The sequence below is a fragment of the Poecilia reticulata genome, chromosome 5 (genome assembly GCF_904066995.2).
Source record: "Poecilia reticulata chromosome 5, P_reticulata-male-v2, whole genome shotgun sequence".
NCBI lineage: Eukaryota > Metazoa > Chordata > Actinopteri > Cyprinodontiformes > Poeciliidae > Poecilia > Poecilia reticulata.
The window spans coordinates 22,879,431-22,898,489 of NC_088834.1; the positions used below are offsets into that span (position 1 = coordinate 22,879,431).

The following is a 19,059-nucleotide window of genomic DNA, read 5'->3' on the forward strand; positions in this document are numbered from 1 at the left end:
AAAAGATATTCAGGCAGAAAGTCTGTTGGGAGATGGTCGAGGCAGGCAACCAGCTGGTTGGAGATTCCCACGGTAAAATAACCCTGAGTAGAAATAACCCGGTTTCTACATTTTTTTTTGCACTTAAAAAATGTGACGTGTACACTGTGTCACATAGGTTGCCTAATGGCCAATTCCTCATCCAGTGTGCCTCTTTGCCTTTAAGAACTACAGAAATGTGAATGTTTACATATTTACCCTCTAACTCATCACAGTATGTTTTTGTGACCATAAATAGCTCAAAGAAGCTCTGGTGACTGGTACTTTCTTTGGTATCTTTGTAAAACAACATCAGATTCTAAGAACACATTGTAGTCATTTTAAAACTTTCTAGATCCTTCTACACCTTATATGTCCATGCTTATGATTTTTAAAAGCACAATTTGTTAATACCACCATTTTCCCATCTGCCATAGTTTTAAAGATCTACAAAGGTTTTGCAAAAATAAATGGCTTCTGTCTAGATTTAACATGAAGGTGCAATAAGCTGTCAAAAAAAAAATAGCATCAGACTTGGCTAACTATCTCCATGATCTTCTCCAATCTCCATTTTCAGCTGCCTTTCCTGTGTGAATGGCTCCTTCCCATGCCACTGGTGCAAGTACCGCCACATGTGCACCCAAAACGCCAACGATTGCTCTTTCCAGGAGGGACGTGTCAACGATTCTGAGGTAAGACCCCCCTTCTCCCCTCGATGCTTCGCCACAGTCAGCACGGATGTCATTGCAGCAGCACACATTTGTTTTCTTTGCTACTTCTTTAAAAAATAAAAATAAAAAAAAACTGCAAAAATTGACCATTTACTACAAAATGTGCAAGTATTAAATTCACATAGCTGCCATATTTGTACACATACAGGAACAAACACACATAGCAACATGAGTTGAGATATTAGTTCATCTGCACCTCCATCCTGTGTGCCTTTTGCCTCTGGGGTTTCCTCCCCTCGTCCTGCTGTGTGTCTGCTGTCTCTATGTGTAATATTGGCTTTTGGCACAGTGACAACAGCTTGTGTACTGTGCAGCAATAATTCTGTCGTGGCCCATAAGGCCATAAACAGGCTGGGATGAATGACTTTCTATGGAAATACTGCCTTGTTCTTACAAAACCAAATGCTGCATTAGCATAAAAGCTAATATTAATCGTGCCAAGTGGCAGTGACTGCAGGCGTCATGTAAGGCATATCAAGCATTTGTCAAGTCCTGTTGAACATGCAGGGCTGGACACCAACCTGCGTGGGGTTTTATGCTGCTGTTCTTTATTGACACCCTCAGCAGAGGTGGATGCAAAGTTTAACAGATGTTATGAAATCCATGTCTCCAAAATGGATGTAAGGAATCAGTATTACTCCCCGGTGATGGTTATACTGGTGCTTTATCCGTCTCAGGGCGTACACACAGTTAGGACTGTTCATCCCTCACTCTTTATGTTTCTGGTCCAGCTCTCTGCGTTATCTACATGCAGATTAAAGCCTCCCCTCCGTCACTTGTCGGCAGAGTCTGAATAACTGGCCTTTATTAATTGCTCTGCCTTATAACGTATTGCTTTCCTCTTTATCTGCTTTCCCAACCGAAGCTGTAGCTGAATCCTAAATGCAAGCTTGCTAAACCACAGCTTCTGTGCCCGGTAATGGACGAGACGAAGGGCCCAGGCTTCATGGCTCAAGGGGTCGGAGTTGCTGGATTAGAGTGCTGATTTGGAAAGAGCTGGTTAGCAGGTTCTGAACCGAGTGGAGTCACACGCATAAACAAAGGCCTCCTTCTCTTTTTTTTGTCTTCCTTTGTATCGTCTTGCGTCTTTCCTCCCTCGTGTTTTTTCCTGTCTTTTCTGTTTTTCTCCCCTTGCTACTTTGCTAGCTTATTTTCTGTTTTTTGTCAATCCTTTATCATTTTCTTGCCATTTTCCGTCCCTTTCTTTGTTTTATTTATTTATGTTTTTTTACATAAAAAATATTTAGGAACTCTGTAAATATTAAATATGCTATCACTGCTTTTCATCTTTCTATAATAATACCATCTCTGTTCATTCGTCTGCAGGACTTCAGATTAGAGGGGTTTTGGTGGGGAACAACGTTCCAATGCACACATCAAAATTGTGTTGTTGGCTTTTGATCTGCAGTTTTTTATAAAGTGTCAGCTTGCCTTAACCAGTTTTAAATTAAGAGCTTCAGGCTTCTTGTTATCTGCTGAAAGCCTCACTCTCTCTCACTGTGGAAAAAAAAATACAGAGACATCGGCAGGTAACATGCATTAAATGTCTGTTTTCCAGGATATCGGGTATTCTAACAAAGATATTTCTTCTGCAAAAAAAGCATAAAGTCATATCAAAGCAGAGAAATTAATAAAAACGTTGAAGAAGAGATTAAAGACCACAGACCACTGATCCGATAGTCCATCATTTCACATACCTACTATGCTTTGTGTTTTTCATGCACAAAAGTGTAAACAACCTTACAGTAACCTGCATACACGCGCACACACACACTCACACTCACACTCACGCATGCACCAAGTCATTTATCATCCTTCTTTTAGCTGCCATATCCATTAGTTCTGCCCTCAGTGCCCCAACAAGAAATGCTATTCCTGAAGGCTTGGCTTATCCCCTTCCTCCTCCTGCTTCTCTCCATCTCCTCTCCAGGGCAGGCCCCGTCTCTCTCCACCTCATCCTTCACCACTTTGATGCTCCGTCACCTCATCTTTTTCTCATTCTTTTTCCTCTCTTATGTCCCATTCTGGTTTTTTTTTTTTTTTTTTGTATTGTGAAGGAAAGGACAAATTGAAGAGAAATGTGCCTTTGTTTTTTTTTAGCACCTTCTGACTTTTCCTCCCCTCTGTTGGCTGCTTATAGAGAAGAAGCAGGAGGTCTTCTATTTGTGCATCTCGAGTAGAGATTGACTCATTACACACAGAGGAATACCTTTCAAGTCTTCATTTTTGTTAATTTTATTGATTAGGGCTTACGGCTAATGAAAACAGTCTCCTGAGGCATTCAGGAAGCCATGTTAGTGAAATATCAGCCTTCATCTCTTCCACGTTGTTGGCTCTGGTTTTTCTCATCTTCCTTTGGACAATACTCAGGTTAAGCAAGTTTGCTGGAGATTCAAACCCAGTCATTCCATAATCTTTAAATAAGATATTGTTACTTTTAGCGGTGAGGGCAGGTGTTCATTTTCTGTTTGATTCAAGAGTGATTTAACTGAATAAATGTACATTTTGTCGCCCGTGTCTGATCTTGAGACAATCCAGCTGCAGTCCAGCATCTCAAGGCTGCTCTTAATTCTGTTGTTTCTTTCTCTTTGTGCCACATTTTTTTCTTCCACTTAGCTTTCCAATTTAATGCTTAAACATACCAGTGGACTGACTGGCTTACCTATTGGAGGCAGTCAAAGTCTGTCAGCTGAAAAACTGTCAAGTCCACAGTCTTCAGACATGTTGGCCATAACACATCTTTTCTGGATAAAAAAATTAAAATCTGATATTCATGTGTTGGGAGAAGCTGAATTTGAAGTTTTTACTAAGTGTAACTAGGGCTGGTGTAACTTATCAAATATATTATCAATGTGTCAGTCGTAACGGTTGGTTACTTGAAACATCAATTCTATTAAAAATGGTATTCAAGACTTTTGTCTTTTTGCGATTGCGACATTGTAGACACTGATACTGCAATTACTTTTTCAGCTTTAGCTGTAAGCTGTAACCATCAAAACTACCAGAAAAATACTTTAAATCTACAGCTATGTGAAAGTATTTTGTAAAATACGTGTTTTCCTTTTTCACCGCACTACAAAAATCTCACCAACGTATTTACCGAGATGCGCCCGTGTGTGTACACGTTAGATTTTCTTCCTCAGATTATCCTTGTTTTTCCAGCTTCGTTCCCAATGCAAACAGCAGTGAATCTCTCTGTCTCTTTCTCTCTCTCTCTCTCTCTGTCCTGAAAGCAGACATTCCACTCAGACCTTTACTGCTCTCATCTGCAGATGAAAACAGTCGATTGGGTGGGATGAGGCTCATTGTCAGGCTGTGATCAAAGGCCAGACGGAGCGTTCAGTTGAGGGATGAATGCTCCTCCCGTATCACTCATTGGTCTGACTGGTGTTGGACCAACCAGACAGAACAGTTGAGATGAAAGCATGAAGCCAGTGGATGAATTATGAACGTGATCAGCCTTTGTTCTGCTTCGCTTTTATTCACACATTAGTTTACAAGCATTGCTGCTCGAAATAATACACAATTTTAGTGTAAATATTAGAAATACAAAAGTAGCGCATCCAAAAGCTCTTTCTTGTGGCTGTTTTGTACTCTTAAATCATCTTTTTGTTGTATGCTTTTTCAAAATTGTTTATGTATTGCTGATTGCATCCCCCCGCTCTGCTACTAGAACAGTAATAATAAAAGTAAGGGGTTATTTATGTTTTTGTAAATAGACTTTGTCTAAAGAGGGAGGGAAACAGTGGGAAAGTCGTGGCTTGACAGAGTAAGCAGGGAGAAAATATGTATGAGTGACATTTTCAAATCAAATATGCATGAATCAACAAAGCCTCCAAACGGCACAACAAACAAATTCTTGAATTAAGGAGCGACGAGGCGGAAAATTGCAAGAGAGGAATTAAAGTTACTTTTATCATAAAAACAAAAAAGCCAGAGGGAGACTTAAGGAAGAGAATGAAGCTCTGCAACCTGTTGATCTATTTCTTTCCTCCCTTAGTTTCCTTTTCTTCTCTTTTTCTTCTTTCTGCTTTTGTTCCTTGATTTCTATCTTGTACTCAACTTTTCCCCTCTTTACAACCCTACCGTTTTATCGGAGCCAACGTCTTGATGAGTGCCAGGCAAAGTTCAGCCCGGCTGGGCTCAGCTATCCTAAGACATGCTTACGTGTTTGTTTTGCTGAAATGCGAGGCTCAGTCTTACTTGAGCAATCAAGGCGCCGGATAACTTGATTGAGAATTGTAATGAAGGCAGCACCTTTTTTTTTTTCTTCTTCTCTCCTGCACCTCCATTGTCACTCTGTGCTATTCGTGTTGTTACCGTTAGATTTTGGTTTAACACGGAGAAAATACTTTTGGTTGTTTTTTTGTTTTGTTTTTCTTTTTACAGATTTTTATGGAAAATGTGATCATCTTGCTACATTTCCTTTTTCTTTAAAACATATCCTCTTTATTCTACTATGGTATGGTACATGGAAATAACTATATGACCTTCAGGAAAAAAAATGGTTGAATTTAAAAATTATTTTCTATTTCTTCCCCTATTATTTCACATTACATTCTGGATTTTTTTTTCATTCCCCTTTATTTTTGGTTTTCTTCATTTTCCCTTTTTTCCTCTTTTAAGTCGCCACATTGTGACAATTCATCTAATAGCTCTTTGGTTCCCATCTGCCCAGTTCAGTCAGAGCGTGAACAAACTAAACACCACCTCAGGTACAAAGAAAAACATATTTACAGTAAAACATGTTGGTCGTGGTTTGAAGGTCTGGGGATGTTTTGCTGCTTCAGGGCCGTGTTTTAATTGATGATCCATGAATTCTGCTGTCTAGCAGAAAATCCTAAAGGAGAAGGTCTGGCCAATCACTAGGTCATCTACACAGGAAGACAATAACCTAAAGCACACCAGCAAGTCTACCTTAAAATAGGTTTTGGAGCGGTCTAATCAAAGGCCACACTTAACTCTTATTGAGATACTTTGACATGACTTTAATTGGGCCAATAAAAAGCCAAGTTCATATACAGGCATGTTGAAGACTCATTGCAAGTTATCTCTGCTATCAAATGGCAGATTTTACTACAAAGCACGAGCGGCTTGTAGGTTTTTTACTCTTTTCTCTACATGTGGCCTAATCTGCTTGGATAGCTTGTTTTGAGCTCTATTTTATTTGTCACAAAACAATGTGTTCTTCTTTTACTGCTTTTATGCCTGCACTAGTAAAACAGACAAAATAAAAATGAATCTAATAACTTTATTAAGCCTTGGCTCTAGGCTTTTGGCAAATAACCAGAAGAAAACCTCAGAGGAGCAGAAGAAGAACTTCCAAAATTAGACCCGGTCTATCACTTCTTTGGGCTCCATGGTTACTCTTGGGAAGAAATTCAGTGTATTTCCAATTTTGATATATATTTTTTAATCCTCAAAGAACATGTTGACTGCAGAGAGATAGATTGTACAGATGAGAGTGCAATATGAATCATCTTTGTGGTTGTTCCAACAGCCTCATCCACACTCTGTCCCCTGACGCTACATTAACAAAAGAGGCTCCATATAGACTGCAGCCTGAACAAAGCGCTACAGTTGCACCGGCTCATTTTCTCATGCACCGTCTTCCTCTCGCACACCGTTAGCCATGCGATTACACTTATCGCATGCAGCCTACCTCCTCGTTCTCCAAACAGTCACAGAAACACACGGTCAGTGTTTTCCGACTCTCGCCACCTTTCACCCGCACACCGACGCGCAAAGTCCACGGCTGACTGGGTTATTTGTGACGGAGGTGTGAAGGCCCCGAACCGTGACATTCTGGCACACTGTGTTTACCCTGGCTGGTACTCAGACACCAAGCAGAACACACTCACTCACATTCTTTACAGAAAGAGACCGTCTCACAGACTGCGGGCCAAGACTGCTTGAGGGGCCCTTCTTTGAGTACGGATATTCGTATGTGTTTGACTGTACTCTTTTCAATGTGTGTTTGTGTGACTGTCAGTGGTTCTTATCAGGACAAAGCACAACCAGCAACACAGGGCTGCAGGGGGCACCGGGGTGAAGGGGAGGCAGGAGTGTGCGGGTACTTGAATGAAATTCACTGTTTCCCGTTTTCTCTTTCCTCTTTTTTTCTTTCAGCTGTCTGTACCTGTTGATATTTGTCTTCACTCACTTTTCCACCTTTTCTCTTTCAGCTGTTGAGCTGAAAATGGTTTGTTTTGGTCAACAGATGGTTTCTTGGAGCATCGCTTCAATTTTTTTTTTTTTTCACTCATTTTCTTCTGCTCGTCTCAACTTAATGTTCTTCCACATTTCCTTGTTTTTTATTTGTCTGTTAAACATCAATCTTTTAAATGTGCTCCTCTTAACTTGTAACAAAACCACTTGTCTCCACCCATTACTTGGATGTGCTGCATTTAAAATAACCAGCTGTGTTGTAAAGAGGCCACAAATAAATAAGAAAATCACTGGAGGTATGATGAATTGTCCCACATATAGTTTGCCTAAACAATAAACTCCTTCCAGTTAAGTACATATTATACTAGAAGCAAACCAAAAGATTTGTATAAAATGCTTTAATTAGGAGCAGATGTCACAAAAAGCAGAGGAAAACACTGTAAAGTAAGAAAGGTGACATCAGAAAGGCAATTTAAAAAAACCCAGACTATAACAAGCTTCAGATAAAACTGAGAGAAATGCAATTTTCTTTTTTTTTTCAAATGCTCTAAAGTTGGAGAACAGAGAGCAAGAGAGAGAAGAAAACAACATAAAAGAAAGGATGAAGTAACTTCTTGCCTTCTTTGCCAGAAAGCTCTAATTTAGACCGTGACTGAAACTTTGCTCATGTGACGCTTTATCTTTTCAGACCATTTCAACCCTGGAAACTTTGCAAATGTTTGGGAACTGAAAACCTCAAGACATGTTTCTGATGCATAAATCACATTTCCATCTGTATGGGACTGTTTCTGGGGTTTTGGGCAAACCTGTAAAAAGTTCTGTTTTGTCAAAAATCAACAATTAAGTGAATGAGAATACGAGATTTTGGAGAACAGATATAGAAATGTGGCCATTTGTCAACATTATAGAAACAAAGTGGTCAGGAACATTAGATTTTTCGGTAACACTTTATTTGAAGAGGGGTGAATAAGACTGTCATGACACTTTCATAAACATGACATAACATGTCATGAACATGAATAAGCCTTCATGAATATTTATGACTGTCATAAAGCGTCATTCAATAAATTATGACACTTTTAATACAAAGTTGACATTATTCAAAATGTCTTTATGGCAACTTGACATTAACCAATAAATCATTACTGTTTAAACTTTACCTTTAATAACATAAAGTTACCTAATTTTTAAAGTGCAATCAGTAATACTTTTATAACACATTTATATCAGTAATGATTTCTTGGTTAATGTCAAGTTGTCATAACAAAGACATTTTGAATAATGTCAACTTTGTATTAAAAGTGTCCTAATTTACTGAATGACGCTTTATTTATGACAACAGTCATAAATATTCATAAAGGCTTATTCATGTTCATGACATGTGTTATGTCATGTTTATGACAGTGTCATGACAGTCTTATTCACCCCCTTCAAATAAAGTGACCGATTTTTCTGTATATTTTTATGTCTTAATTTTATAGGAGGGTATGAAACCATTATTTTCCATAAACATTTAAATAGCCTCTTTAACCCACATGCAAAAGTAAAAATTAAAGTTGAAACAAATTAACAGGAATTACAAAAAGTTAATACTAAAAAATTAGATCCTTTAATCACATAATTGCTGATATTTATTTCTCTGCAATGATAGTTTTGATTTTTTCCTTTACATTAATTGTGACATCAAGCTTAAAGATATCAAAAATATGTGACAAAAGGGCCAAAAACCAGCATGTTTGGAACTTTACAGCACAAAAGAGAAGAAAACATACATTATGTAGCTTTGCTTAACACGATATTGCAACACCAACAATACCTTTGCAGGTGGATGCATGTCTGATTCTTTAAACATTGTAACGTGCTACAGTTTAAAGCCTAAATTGTGACTGGAGAAAAAGTAAGACTAAGATAAATGCCAGCTTTTCGGGGAACGAAAATGTTCTGGAAAATGTTTCCAGTGAGAACGTGGTTTGCCTCGTCTGGGACACCGTGGCAAGACTCTGATCGTAAAAAAAAATTTGCTTAGTAGACAAGGACAGCAGATTGATATTTATGGAAGAGGCTGGGATTTAGCAACCTCAGCTTGCATAATATATTGACTTCATGCAGATGAGAAGGCCACTTTCTTGGCTAAATCAATTAAAGTGCTTTGATTAGACATTTAAACTTCAGTTCAGTCTTGTGTGCAGCGTAGCTGCTGGGTTATTCTCTTCTCCATATATAATCCAAGCCCCATTAGTGCAGCATGTTTCACCCCAGTCGTGCCAACACACTGCCTGCACCGTTGAATCCGGCATCAGCAAAGGTTTAATGAACAGCTAATTTGTAGCAAAGATGTCACTGATGGACACACAGGCCGCTGCTGCAGGCTGTGCACATGGACACATCGGTGTTTGTGTGCATGCCGGTTTGCGTCTGTGTTTGTCACAGTTCCCAGTGGTTTAATTATTCAGGCCGATTTAAATCTTCATCTCCACAGCCCTCACAGCCAGCCCGCCTAATGGTGAACACAGATGAATATTGCATTTTTAGCATCAGACTGCCTGTGTGTCAGGGATGGGAAGAAATAACTGCCAAGTCACTGAGAGAAAGAGCAGGGTAGTTAGAAAATAATTCAGCAGAATGGGCTAAAGGAAAAACAAACTCCAAAGTACAGGCAGATCACAGAAGCAAAGGCTGTGATTGAGAAACAGCAACCGCCTGCTGAGACGGAGGGCCAGTGGACAATCTCACAAGACCAGTTAAAGTGAGTCTGTCATGTTTTGCCTTTCACCATGCTGTTTTCAGAAAGTAGCCCTCGCTGATTCTTATTTCAGCCTCCATTTTACAACACCTCAGTGCTCCCTGGGAAAATCCAAGTTGGCAAACTTGGACTGTAACCACGTGCTTCAAGCTGAGCTGGTCAGGTGATCTGCTGAGGATGCTGAACTGAAGCAGGGACACTTTAAAAAGTATTAGAATGATCGGAAAAAGATTACAAAACTCAACAGAAGCGCGCAGAACGCCAAAAGCTGAAACTGAATCACAAAAATGGCAGAAGAAGCTCAAATCAAAGTAAGCCGGCCATCTCTACCCGATCTGTGTGAAAAAGTTGAAGAATTACTAGACTAGCAATTACTGAAGGCATAAAAAGTAAAATCCATTGATAAATTGTTACATGAAGAAGACAAAGATGTGTACTTGAGAAGCAAAGGTGGAAAACCACAAAGTGCAGCGTATTAAAGATGTTCATATGCTAACCTGCTAATTGAAGCATGTTAGCTACTACTAGCTTATACATTAAAGGCTTACTATGTGCTGACATTAGCTAAAATACAAATCAGAAGATACTCTAGCATTAGAATATTTCCTGTAGATGGTAAACAGTATGTGCAAAAATATGTATAATTCCAACATTAGCTGATATGTATAACATGCAAAGTCTACGTTATAAATATGTTTGCCGTATTCCTCAAGGACAACATCCATAAGCTCTTTTCTAATCACAACAGTGCAAGGGATAAGAAAACGAATGTGATTTGAAGAGTTATCGCTGTAGTTTAGATTTAGAGCGAGGAACAGGACGTTTATGGTTAGGTGTCAAGACCGTACGATTAGGTGTTTTAGAATAGTACTGGGACTGTTGGGCCACCACTTCCTACGTTTCTATAGTTTAACATTAGTACATTTGTAAAATGGGCTTACTTCTTGTTTAGCACCAGTACTTTCTGTTTCTACATGCTGCAATATCAAACTGTTGTTAATTTAATTCTAATAATCTAATTAAAAGCTGAACCAAAAGAAGGAAGCATTTTTGTCAGGACTTGGATTAAGCTCAAGTAGAACCTCAGTCTAATAAAAATATTTTGACTCTATATTTTGTCTGCCTAATATGTTTGACCTGCCTATTAAAGGGGGGAAAAAAGCAACAGCCCAGAGATGAGCATCATTAAAAGGTCAGATTTGCTGTGGAATACAATAGTTTGCCGTCTCTCATCTTTGCTGTCTCACAGGGTTTAAGTGGATCGTCTCCTGAAATGCATTACTTTAAAAAAGATTTTTTTTTTTTTTTTTTTACTGAAAAATGTAATCCATCACATTTACAGTGACCTAATCAGATGGTTCAAAGTTGGTGCTATTGTTATAGCAAATAGAGACGGTTATTAGAGGTGGCTAAAAACCTGCTGTATGTAGGCACTGGAACCAGCATGGATCTGAATGAACGTTTTTGGTTAAGTGTCTGAAGCAGCAAAGTAGGTAGATGGATTCCTTGACTTCAGGAATAATTTATGCGCATCAATAGATTCATCCTTTGTTATTCTGTTTATCTAAAATCATCAGTAATATTATAAATCTGAGTTTAATAGTAACTAATCACCGTTGTAATAACTGGGTATGATAGTATTAATGTTTAATATTAGTATTAATGTTTAATATTTACACAAAATCCAGCAAACCTGCTCCTTATAAATGAGCTATCTCTTACTGGTGAAAATCTGGTTTCGCTCCAGACTTTCTGAAGTGTTGTGCCGTCTGTAGAGAAGAGCCATGGGCAGCAGATAGAAGAGCATATCTACCTCTGAAATCAAAGCTCGTCTTTGAAAAGCTGAAAAGCACAGGGTTTGATTGCTGCTGACATATCTGGGTTAGAATGATAACGGGGTGCCAGGCACCCGCACCCTTCCCCCTCTTACACTATGAAAATCCATAAGGAGGAAAAACGAAGATCTCCGTCAAAAAGAAGAAGAAGAAGAAGAAGAAAAAATCACACGTTCCTGTTCTTTTTTTATTGTCTCATAGCGCACTGCATCATGTGTGTGTACGGTTGCCGGCTTGCTCGTAAATCAAAGATAAGGGATTACGAGATGAAATCAGAAATGTATGTTTGTACGGTTGACGTATCAAAGGCCAGAGTTTGAAGCAGTCTGTGGGCGCATGGAGTAAAGAGAGTAGACGTATGCTAGATCCTGGCAAGCTCCGGGTCTGGAAGGCGTTAATGGCCCAAACAATCAAAACTGAATAACAGGTATTCAAGTCATGCATTCCTTCATTTCATCTGCACTCAGTTCACCGTGTTTCTCTGTCATCCTCTCTTCCTGCGTCACCAGTCTGCTCAGAAAGAAAGTTGTGGGCAGACAATCTCACAGTCCTTTCAAGCTTCAAAGTCTCCTTTCTTCCTCTGCATCCTTTTGCTCCTGCACTGTTCTACATGTTGCTGCCTTATTAAGTTGTTCCACACTCCATCGCTCCTTCCATCCCCCGCAGTAAGTCTCGGTCACAGAACATATTTCTGGCTTTTGCTTCCTAATGAGCCGGCTTTACATGTACACACGTGTTTTTACCTTGATTCTATGTAAAATTTGCAATGCGCAGCTTCTATGCTAATGAACCTGTAGCTAATTTTACCACCGTGTTATTTTTTCTTCTATCTGTAAATAGATAAAAGAAAACGAAAAGCTACTGGCCTTTCTGTTATGATTTATTTCATTTATGATATGGTTAAAAAGCTTTGACCAGAAAATTTTAATTATAATTATAAGCCATTACATTATTTTTTTTTTTTATATCCATTTTATAGCTCTGCTCAGAAGTTTTTATCATAATAGTCTTGAACATTATTTGTTTTAGACTCTAATCATGCTAATCCAAATTGTTGGATCAAAACAAAACATCTGCAGAAAGACTATGGTCAGATGAGACATGGGTTTGAGTAATTTGACGAGAAAAACTGTCAAGTGTGATGGTGGTATTATGCCGAGTCTCTTCGTCTCACTTTGTTTCCACAAAATGGCTGAAATGCCTAAAATCAACAGGTTACAACGTGGACACAATTATGTGTAGCAGCAGGATAAAGATTCCAAATGTACAACTAATCAATTAATTGAAACCTGTTAAAATTTGTTCAGACAGAAGTTTGAACACTTTGCGTTTTTAAAATCATTATTGTATGCGTTATAAACCTGGTTAGCAAAAAAAAAAAAAGTGTTTCTTCCTGTGATGAATTGATAAAAACTCCTAAACAGAACTGTCAATTATCTTTCTGGTCATTTGTCAATTAGATCATTTAAATACCTAAAATGTTTGTTAGAATAATCACAGTCCTCCCAGTCTTTATTTGACTTTGTAAAACAGCTATTGTACTTTTTTTTTCCACTGTGGATAAAAACCCACAACATATTTAATAGTAAATGTTTGTGGATGCACCTAAACCTGCATATTTTATAGACGTCACTTGCACCGCTTTGGTGCATAAATCTTCATGGATTTCTTTTTGTGTCCCATCTAATTTTTAGAACCATTTAGTTAAATTATAATTTGAATAGCTGAATTATGTATTTCTTCGCGCTACTTTTATTACACAGCAACATTTATTTAGCAAAAAATGGTATCGGTCTCATTATGTACGGCCCTCCTTGTTATATAGAATAAAAACGACACTTTATGTTTTGGCTGTAGTAGCCTGCATGCTACAACTTGTGAAAAATCTTTATCAGAGAACCAAAAAGACAACGTCTACAGACAGTAGGATGTGTTCGGCATTCTTTATAAACCTCTATTGTGAGCTCTTTGTGACGCACATACTCGCGCACACACACACACCCACTATGTTCCCCTTATTTGTACCATTGTGTCCCCTTTGCTCCTCTGTGACCATCGCTGCCATCTCATCTCTCCCCCAGGCTCCCTATATCGCTTTACTTCATTATTTAGCGTGTTATTTTTTCTCATCCCTGATCTATAGTCTGCACATCACAGAAGCAGCTAATTAATTATGGATGGAAGGGTGTGTGTGTGTGTGTGTGCGTGTGCGTGTGTGTGTGTGTGTGTGCGCGCGTGCGTGTGCGTGTGCGTGTGTGTGTGTGTATGTGAGTGAATTGGAGAGATGAGGGGCTCTTTTAAAAAAGGAAAAAGCAACGACCAGACATCTGCCTCATTACGAATGCGCAGTGTTTTTGGAGCTTTATTAATTTATATCTTGTCAGGCTATGCCAAACCTTCAGAACACTTTTAGCTCTTTTATTCCATTTATTTATTAATAAAGCATCCCACATTTGCTTTCTGCTTTTATCCCCCTCTTACTCCCACACTTGTCCCAATCCACCCCCAAGCCCATCACCACCTAATGTCTTGATTTTAATCTCTCACCTTTCTACATATCTGCATGAACACACACACACACACGTACACACACACTGACACATCTTCCCGCTGACTGTCTCATTATCTGCTCTTGGCGGATGTTAAAAGGTGTTTGGCCCACCTGCAACGTAGAGATTACCTCTTCCCAACAAACATTGGTTTATTAATGCCTGCCTTTATTTAGAAAGTGTAATAGTGGAAGAGGTATAGTACGCATCTGAACACATTGACGAAAGGGAAATGCATTAAACCTGCCTTAATGTGGAGTGACAGCTGATCTCCTGTTAGGAGATTCATGGTGGCATCTAATCTAATTTGGTATCCGGGCATTTATACACACACGGTTTCTAAGCAGTCCTGAAAACTCAGGAATTTTATTTTACTCTTTCCCTCGCTCTGATTGAAAATAAAAACATTCAATGTTTTCCACATTTTAACTTTAGGCTCAGTATTCAAAATTCCCAAAATGAGTTGATAAAAACCATTTCTGAATTCCTTAAATGCTTACTTCCCCCTCAGATATGACCTATTTTTATTTTTTTTTTAGGCACAGCAACCTTTGAAAGCAGTAAGTTTCATTAACAGAGTTTCTTCAGAGTTTGGAACAAATCAAGTCCAATCTTTGGGACATTTAGAGTATAAGCAAAAGAAAAAGTAAAAGCAGATAGGTGATCATTCTTGTGTATGTCCTAATGTTCTGTACACTTCAGTCTGGAGAAGTATGGAATTTCCAATTGAAAAAAAGATGGGAACCCAGTGATTAGAAAAATACTTCTTAGGATGCAAAATGTCTCACCTTTCCGAGATCCAGTTGCCATTGTAGCAAATTAAGAAAGGAATTACAACATTTTTCTTTATAGCACAACACTCCTGCTCATTCTGTGGAATCCCAAAGCCTTCCCAGGTTAGAAGGAAAATGTGTCTGAATCAGAGGCTCTTCCTGGGATCCTTTTAAGATATTGATATGAAGAAGCAGTGACTCTAGATGACTTGACTTCTTGTCTTGTCTCTAAAAGGAAATAAACATCTGGATCACCGTGGGCCACCTTGTCAATAAACGCTCATTAATTACCCTCTTTGACACACATTGAACTTCTTGAGGCAAACTGAGGCAGGAAATATTGCTGCAGTCTTGCATTGCTTTGACAGACATGGCAATCTTGAGCACTAATGAATTATATGCATTAATATTGTTATTATTATTAATGCTTCTGAAAAGATTTGGCTTGAGAAGGATCACTGACTGCCCTCTGAATTGGCTGTCTGCCATAGTTGGTTGTATGATAGAAAATAATAGAGGTGTATTTCATGATGTGCATCTGATGTCATAGTTGCTCCTAATGATAGCTCCAAGTTTGCCTACAGATAATGCTAATTTCAGCCGTTTGTCTCTGGGATTTTGCTGCCTCCTCTCCCATCCCATTATCAGTCCTGACCCATCACCTTCAGGAGGGAACATTGAGTTTGGGCCCAATATGGACTCATAATAAATTTATTTAAGCTGCAGCTTCCTTCAACAACCTAGCTTTCTTTTTTTTTAGCAGAAAATAAGAAACCAGGGGGATCTGAAGGAATGTTTACATTTTTCCTTCATAATCTACATATTTATACATGCCATTAGAACATGGAAATTGCAGCACTAGCCTCAAGCAGCCTTGGAGGTAGAGCAAATATGCAGAGCTAAAGAGACCCCTCTGGCTACTTGGATGTCAGCCATCACAAACACACTTCTGCACACACCCAGGTACACATACATACTGTTTGGTGCTTTTGTGATTAGTAAATGCATTTTAAAGCTACCTTTGAATTGTTAGTTGCTTGTGCAAATCAGTGGTTTTCTATTTTGGCTTTTGCATGTGCTGACAGTAAAGTTTATGAAGATGTTTGAATGCAAAGACAGCGATCAGAATCCGAAACTGAGCAGATGTTTTTGTGCCGCATTCACTTGAAGACAAAACCATCTGCGTCATGCATTCTTTCACGCATCTCCTGCACATCACAGCTACCCCCCCCCCCCCACACACACACACACACACACGCGCGCACACACAGCTTCACTAAAAGCGCATGTTACCTGTTACAGTGCAGCAAGATGAAGTGACCCTTATGAAGCGAGCTGCTGGTCTGTGTAAACAGTTCATGGTCTGGAGAATCTGTTTGTCAAGAAAAGCTTAAATTGCAATTTGCTTTTATTGATCTTCTTATCGAGACATTTGACTTGATATAATACCTCTAAGTGCTCCTGAGGCATTTATTGCATACACTGTGTCTGGCAGTAAGCCCACAAGGTTGGAGTCACACACTCAAAAAATAAATAAAATACACATGCACATCCCTATCTCTTCCTTCCTGTTGGTCATTCCTAAATCCGCCAGATGCTGTCACATCTGGCAAAGCAAACCAAAGCATCCGTCTTCACAGATGAATTGAAAACTGAGAAGTCGGGAAAAGGAAGGAAATAAAAAAAAAAAAGGAAAAACTCTCCTCTAGCTTCAAAGTATTCCCTTCGGTAAAATATTGTTTCAGTGTATTCTGTACTCTGTAGCCCTAAAGAAGGCTTTGAACTGTTTTGGCACCTGTCACAAAGACTGATGAAATTGTTTCTCCCTGCACAATGGTGTTCTGTTCACCTCTCTCCCTCAGTATCCTCCTTTTTTCCTTTCTTTTGCCTCATGTTCCCCTTTAAATCCTCTTTGTTTCAAATGCAGCATTGCAGAAACGGGGACAATGATGAAGTAACATGCCCTCTATGCTCGTTAAATGTTCTATATAAATGAATGTAATGCTGTAAATATCGAGAAGCCTGACTTTACATGCACATTAACTCTGATTTCATTGTTGCTATTACATAAGCTTTGCACTGAGTTGACCCACTTTATATAGCTATGATTTTAACTCTCTCTGCACAAGGTTTATTAGTGTTTATTTAGTAATATTGTCAGGATGGCATTTGCGAGGTCAGGCGCTGATGTTGGATGCAAAGAGAGTTCATTTGGCTAGCACTAAGGGACGAAGCCTAAACCATAAAAACCACCTCAAAATCGAACCCCCTCTCTACCAGACTGATTGTCAGATGGTGACGCAATGACCATCCAGATAACATGTCAACATTTGGTTGATTTGTTCCTGACGTTTTTGGTGTGAAACTGTGTTGGTCCACCCCATGAGGTTTCATAAACAGTTTAGCAGTTTGTGCCTGCCACGAGAAAGCTTCATATCTGCTTTGGGAAAAGCAATGTCAAAAAATCTCCTCAGTCTACTGTAAAGAAAATATCACTCCAATAAATACCTTTGATGGTGGTTTCATCAGAGGTCATAATGTTGTATTCTGTTAATTTCGTAGGTCTAAAAGGAGACTATAAATATAAAGTAACTTATTTGAGCATTTTTTTTGTTTAAATTTTCTTCAGTATATGTATTATATAATATAAAGAGTTTCGTTTTGTCATTTTTATTTGACATTTTAGTTTTGCGTATGCATTAGAAGTGAGAAGCGATTCAATCGAAAAGATACTATGCGGAAATATAACTGGCCAAGAAGCGACAAGCAGACCGCGGAGCTGACACAAAGCCGATAGACGGATGAATAAAACATCAGTTAGCAGCAGCTTATGCTACAGGCGGTGCTAGCTTGCAATTCAGAGGCTTTCTTGACATAGCAGCAGGGTGTTCAAACCTCCCCCCCCTCACCACCTCCACCCAGGGTGATGCAAGTCCGCCGCTTTTGACTCGAGCTTACAGTACCTCTCTGTGACTCGACTTCAAAAGCCACAAGTGCAAATCAATCTCTGTTTCCTCTTCTGTCGCAGTCTCCTGCCTCTCCCTCCATCTCTGGTCCCTTCCATCAATTTTCTAGAGCTGTCTGAGACTCCAGGCAGTTAATTAAGTAGGACATTGTCGGGGACTCTGTACACGATGTGGCTGGAGATGGATGGATGGATAAATAGATTGAAAAGATGTAGGGGGATATGGGCGTCCCACTTTGCCTTTTTTTATTTTAAAGTATCATTTTATTGTACTTACTCAGTTTTTTTTCCCTGCTCATCATCCCATTTGATTATGGTCCTGTTTTAAGTTATTCACTTGCTGATATTAACATCTCTGTTTAATTCTTTTCTCCCTCCAATTAAACTACCATCTCACATTTCTTTCCTTTCATTTTCTCACCCTCTCCTCCCTCCTCCGCTCCTTACCTTCCTCCTTCCTTCTTAACCATCCATTTTCCTGCTGCTCCCTTCCTCTGCTTGCCCCGCCTCCCTCCTAGTTGATTATACGTCTGGTCCTCTGTACTCCGCTTCGTCTTCCTCCTGTAGTATTCCCCTCCCTCATTATGTGTTGGGGAGGGAGGGCGCATGTTTGTGTGTGATCCGAAACACAAAGCCAGGGCTAAGCAGGCTAATGAACAAACTCCGGCATTGTGTTCGGGCCCCGGGGACGCACTGTAGCTTCTAATGTACAGCTGCTACAGCTGGAAAAAGGGTAAAGGAAAATTTTACAGACCAGGAGTCAGATATGTGCTTAAAGAGAGAGGTGAGCGAGTGTGAGCTGATGTATCTGCAGTGAATATTAAACGAGGATCTGGTCAAAGATCTTTTTTTTTTTTTTTTTTTTTGAAGTTCTAATAAGAGTGTGTTACCTAGTGCAGCTGGAACTTGTTTTTAAAGTAGATACTGCAGTACTTTAGGGGGAATGATCTGAAACCGAATGGATGGTTTCAGGGCCAGTCTTCTTATATAAACGGCTCAATGTGAATTCCCTGACTCTGCATATCTCCCATCATGCAACTCATTTGTCTCCATGTTGTAATTTGTATGATATGTATGACAACGTACAGGCCGGGATCTTTAACTCATTTTGTAGAAATTGTACCACCCACACCCTTGTGGTCTTTCTCTTCCTCCCATTCCGTGTTGATGAGATGTGCGTCCCGCTGCCAAATTGCAACATGGCCACTGTAATGACTTAATCTCTTCCAGCACATGCACAAATTCACTTCTCGGAAAGTTTATGCTCCGAGCGCTTT

The 19,059-nt window shown here is 39.2% G+C and overlaps 1 protein-coding gene across 4 annotated transcripts in view; it reads left to right on the plus strand.

Annotated features, from left to right (window-relative positions):
* plxna1b (plexin A1b) overlaps window positions 1–19,059 on the plus strand; it is a 213,921-nt gene that overhangs the window by 123,895 nt on the left and 70,967 nt on the right. For all 4 annotated transcript variants that reach the window (XM_008409387.3, XM_008409389.3, XM_008409388.3 and 1 more), the window contains exon 9: window positions 596–710. In XM_008409387.3, the coding sequence (XP_008407609.1) occupies window positions 596–710 (115 nt within the window). The remainder of the gene's footprint in view (window positions 1–595; window positions 711–19,059) is intronic.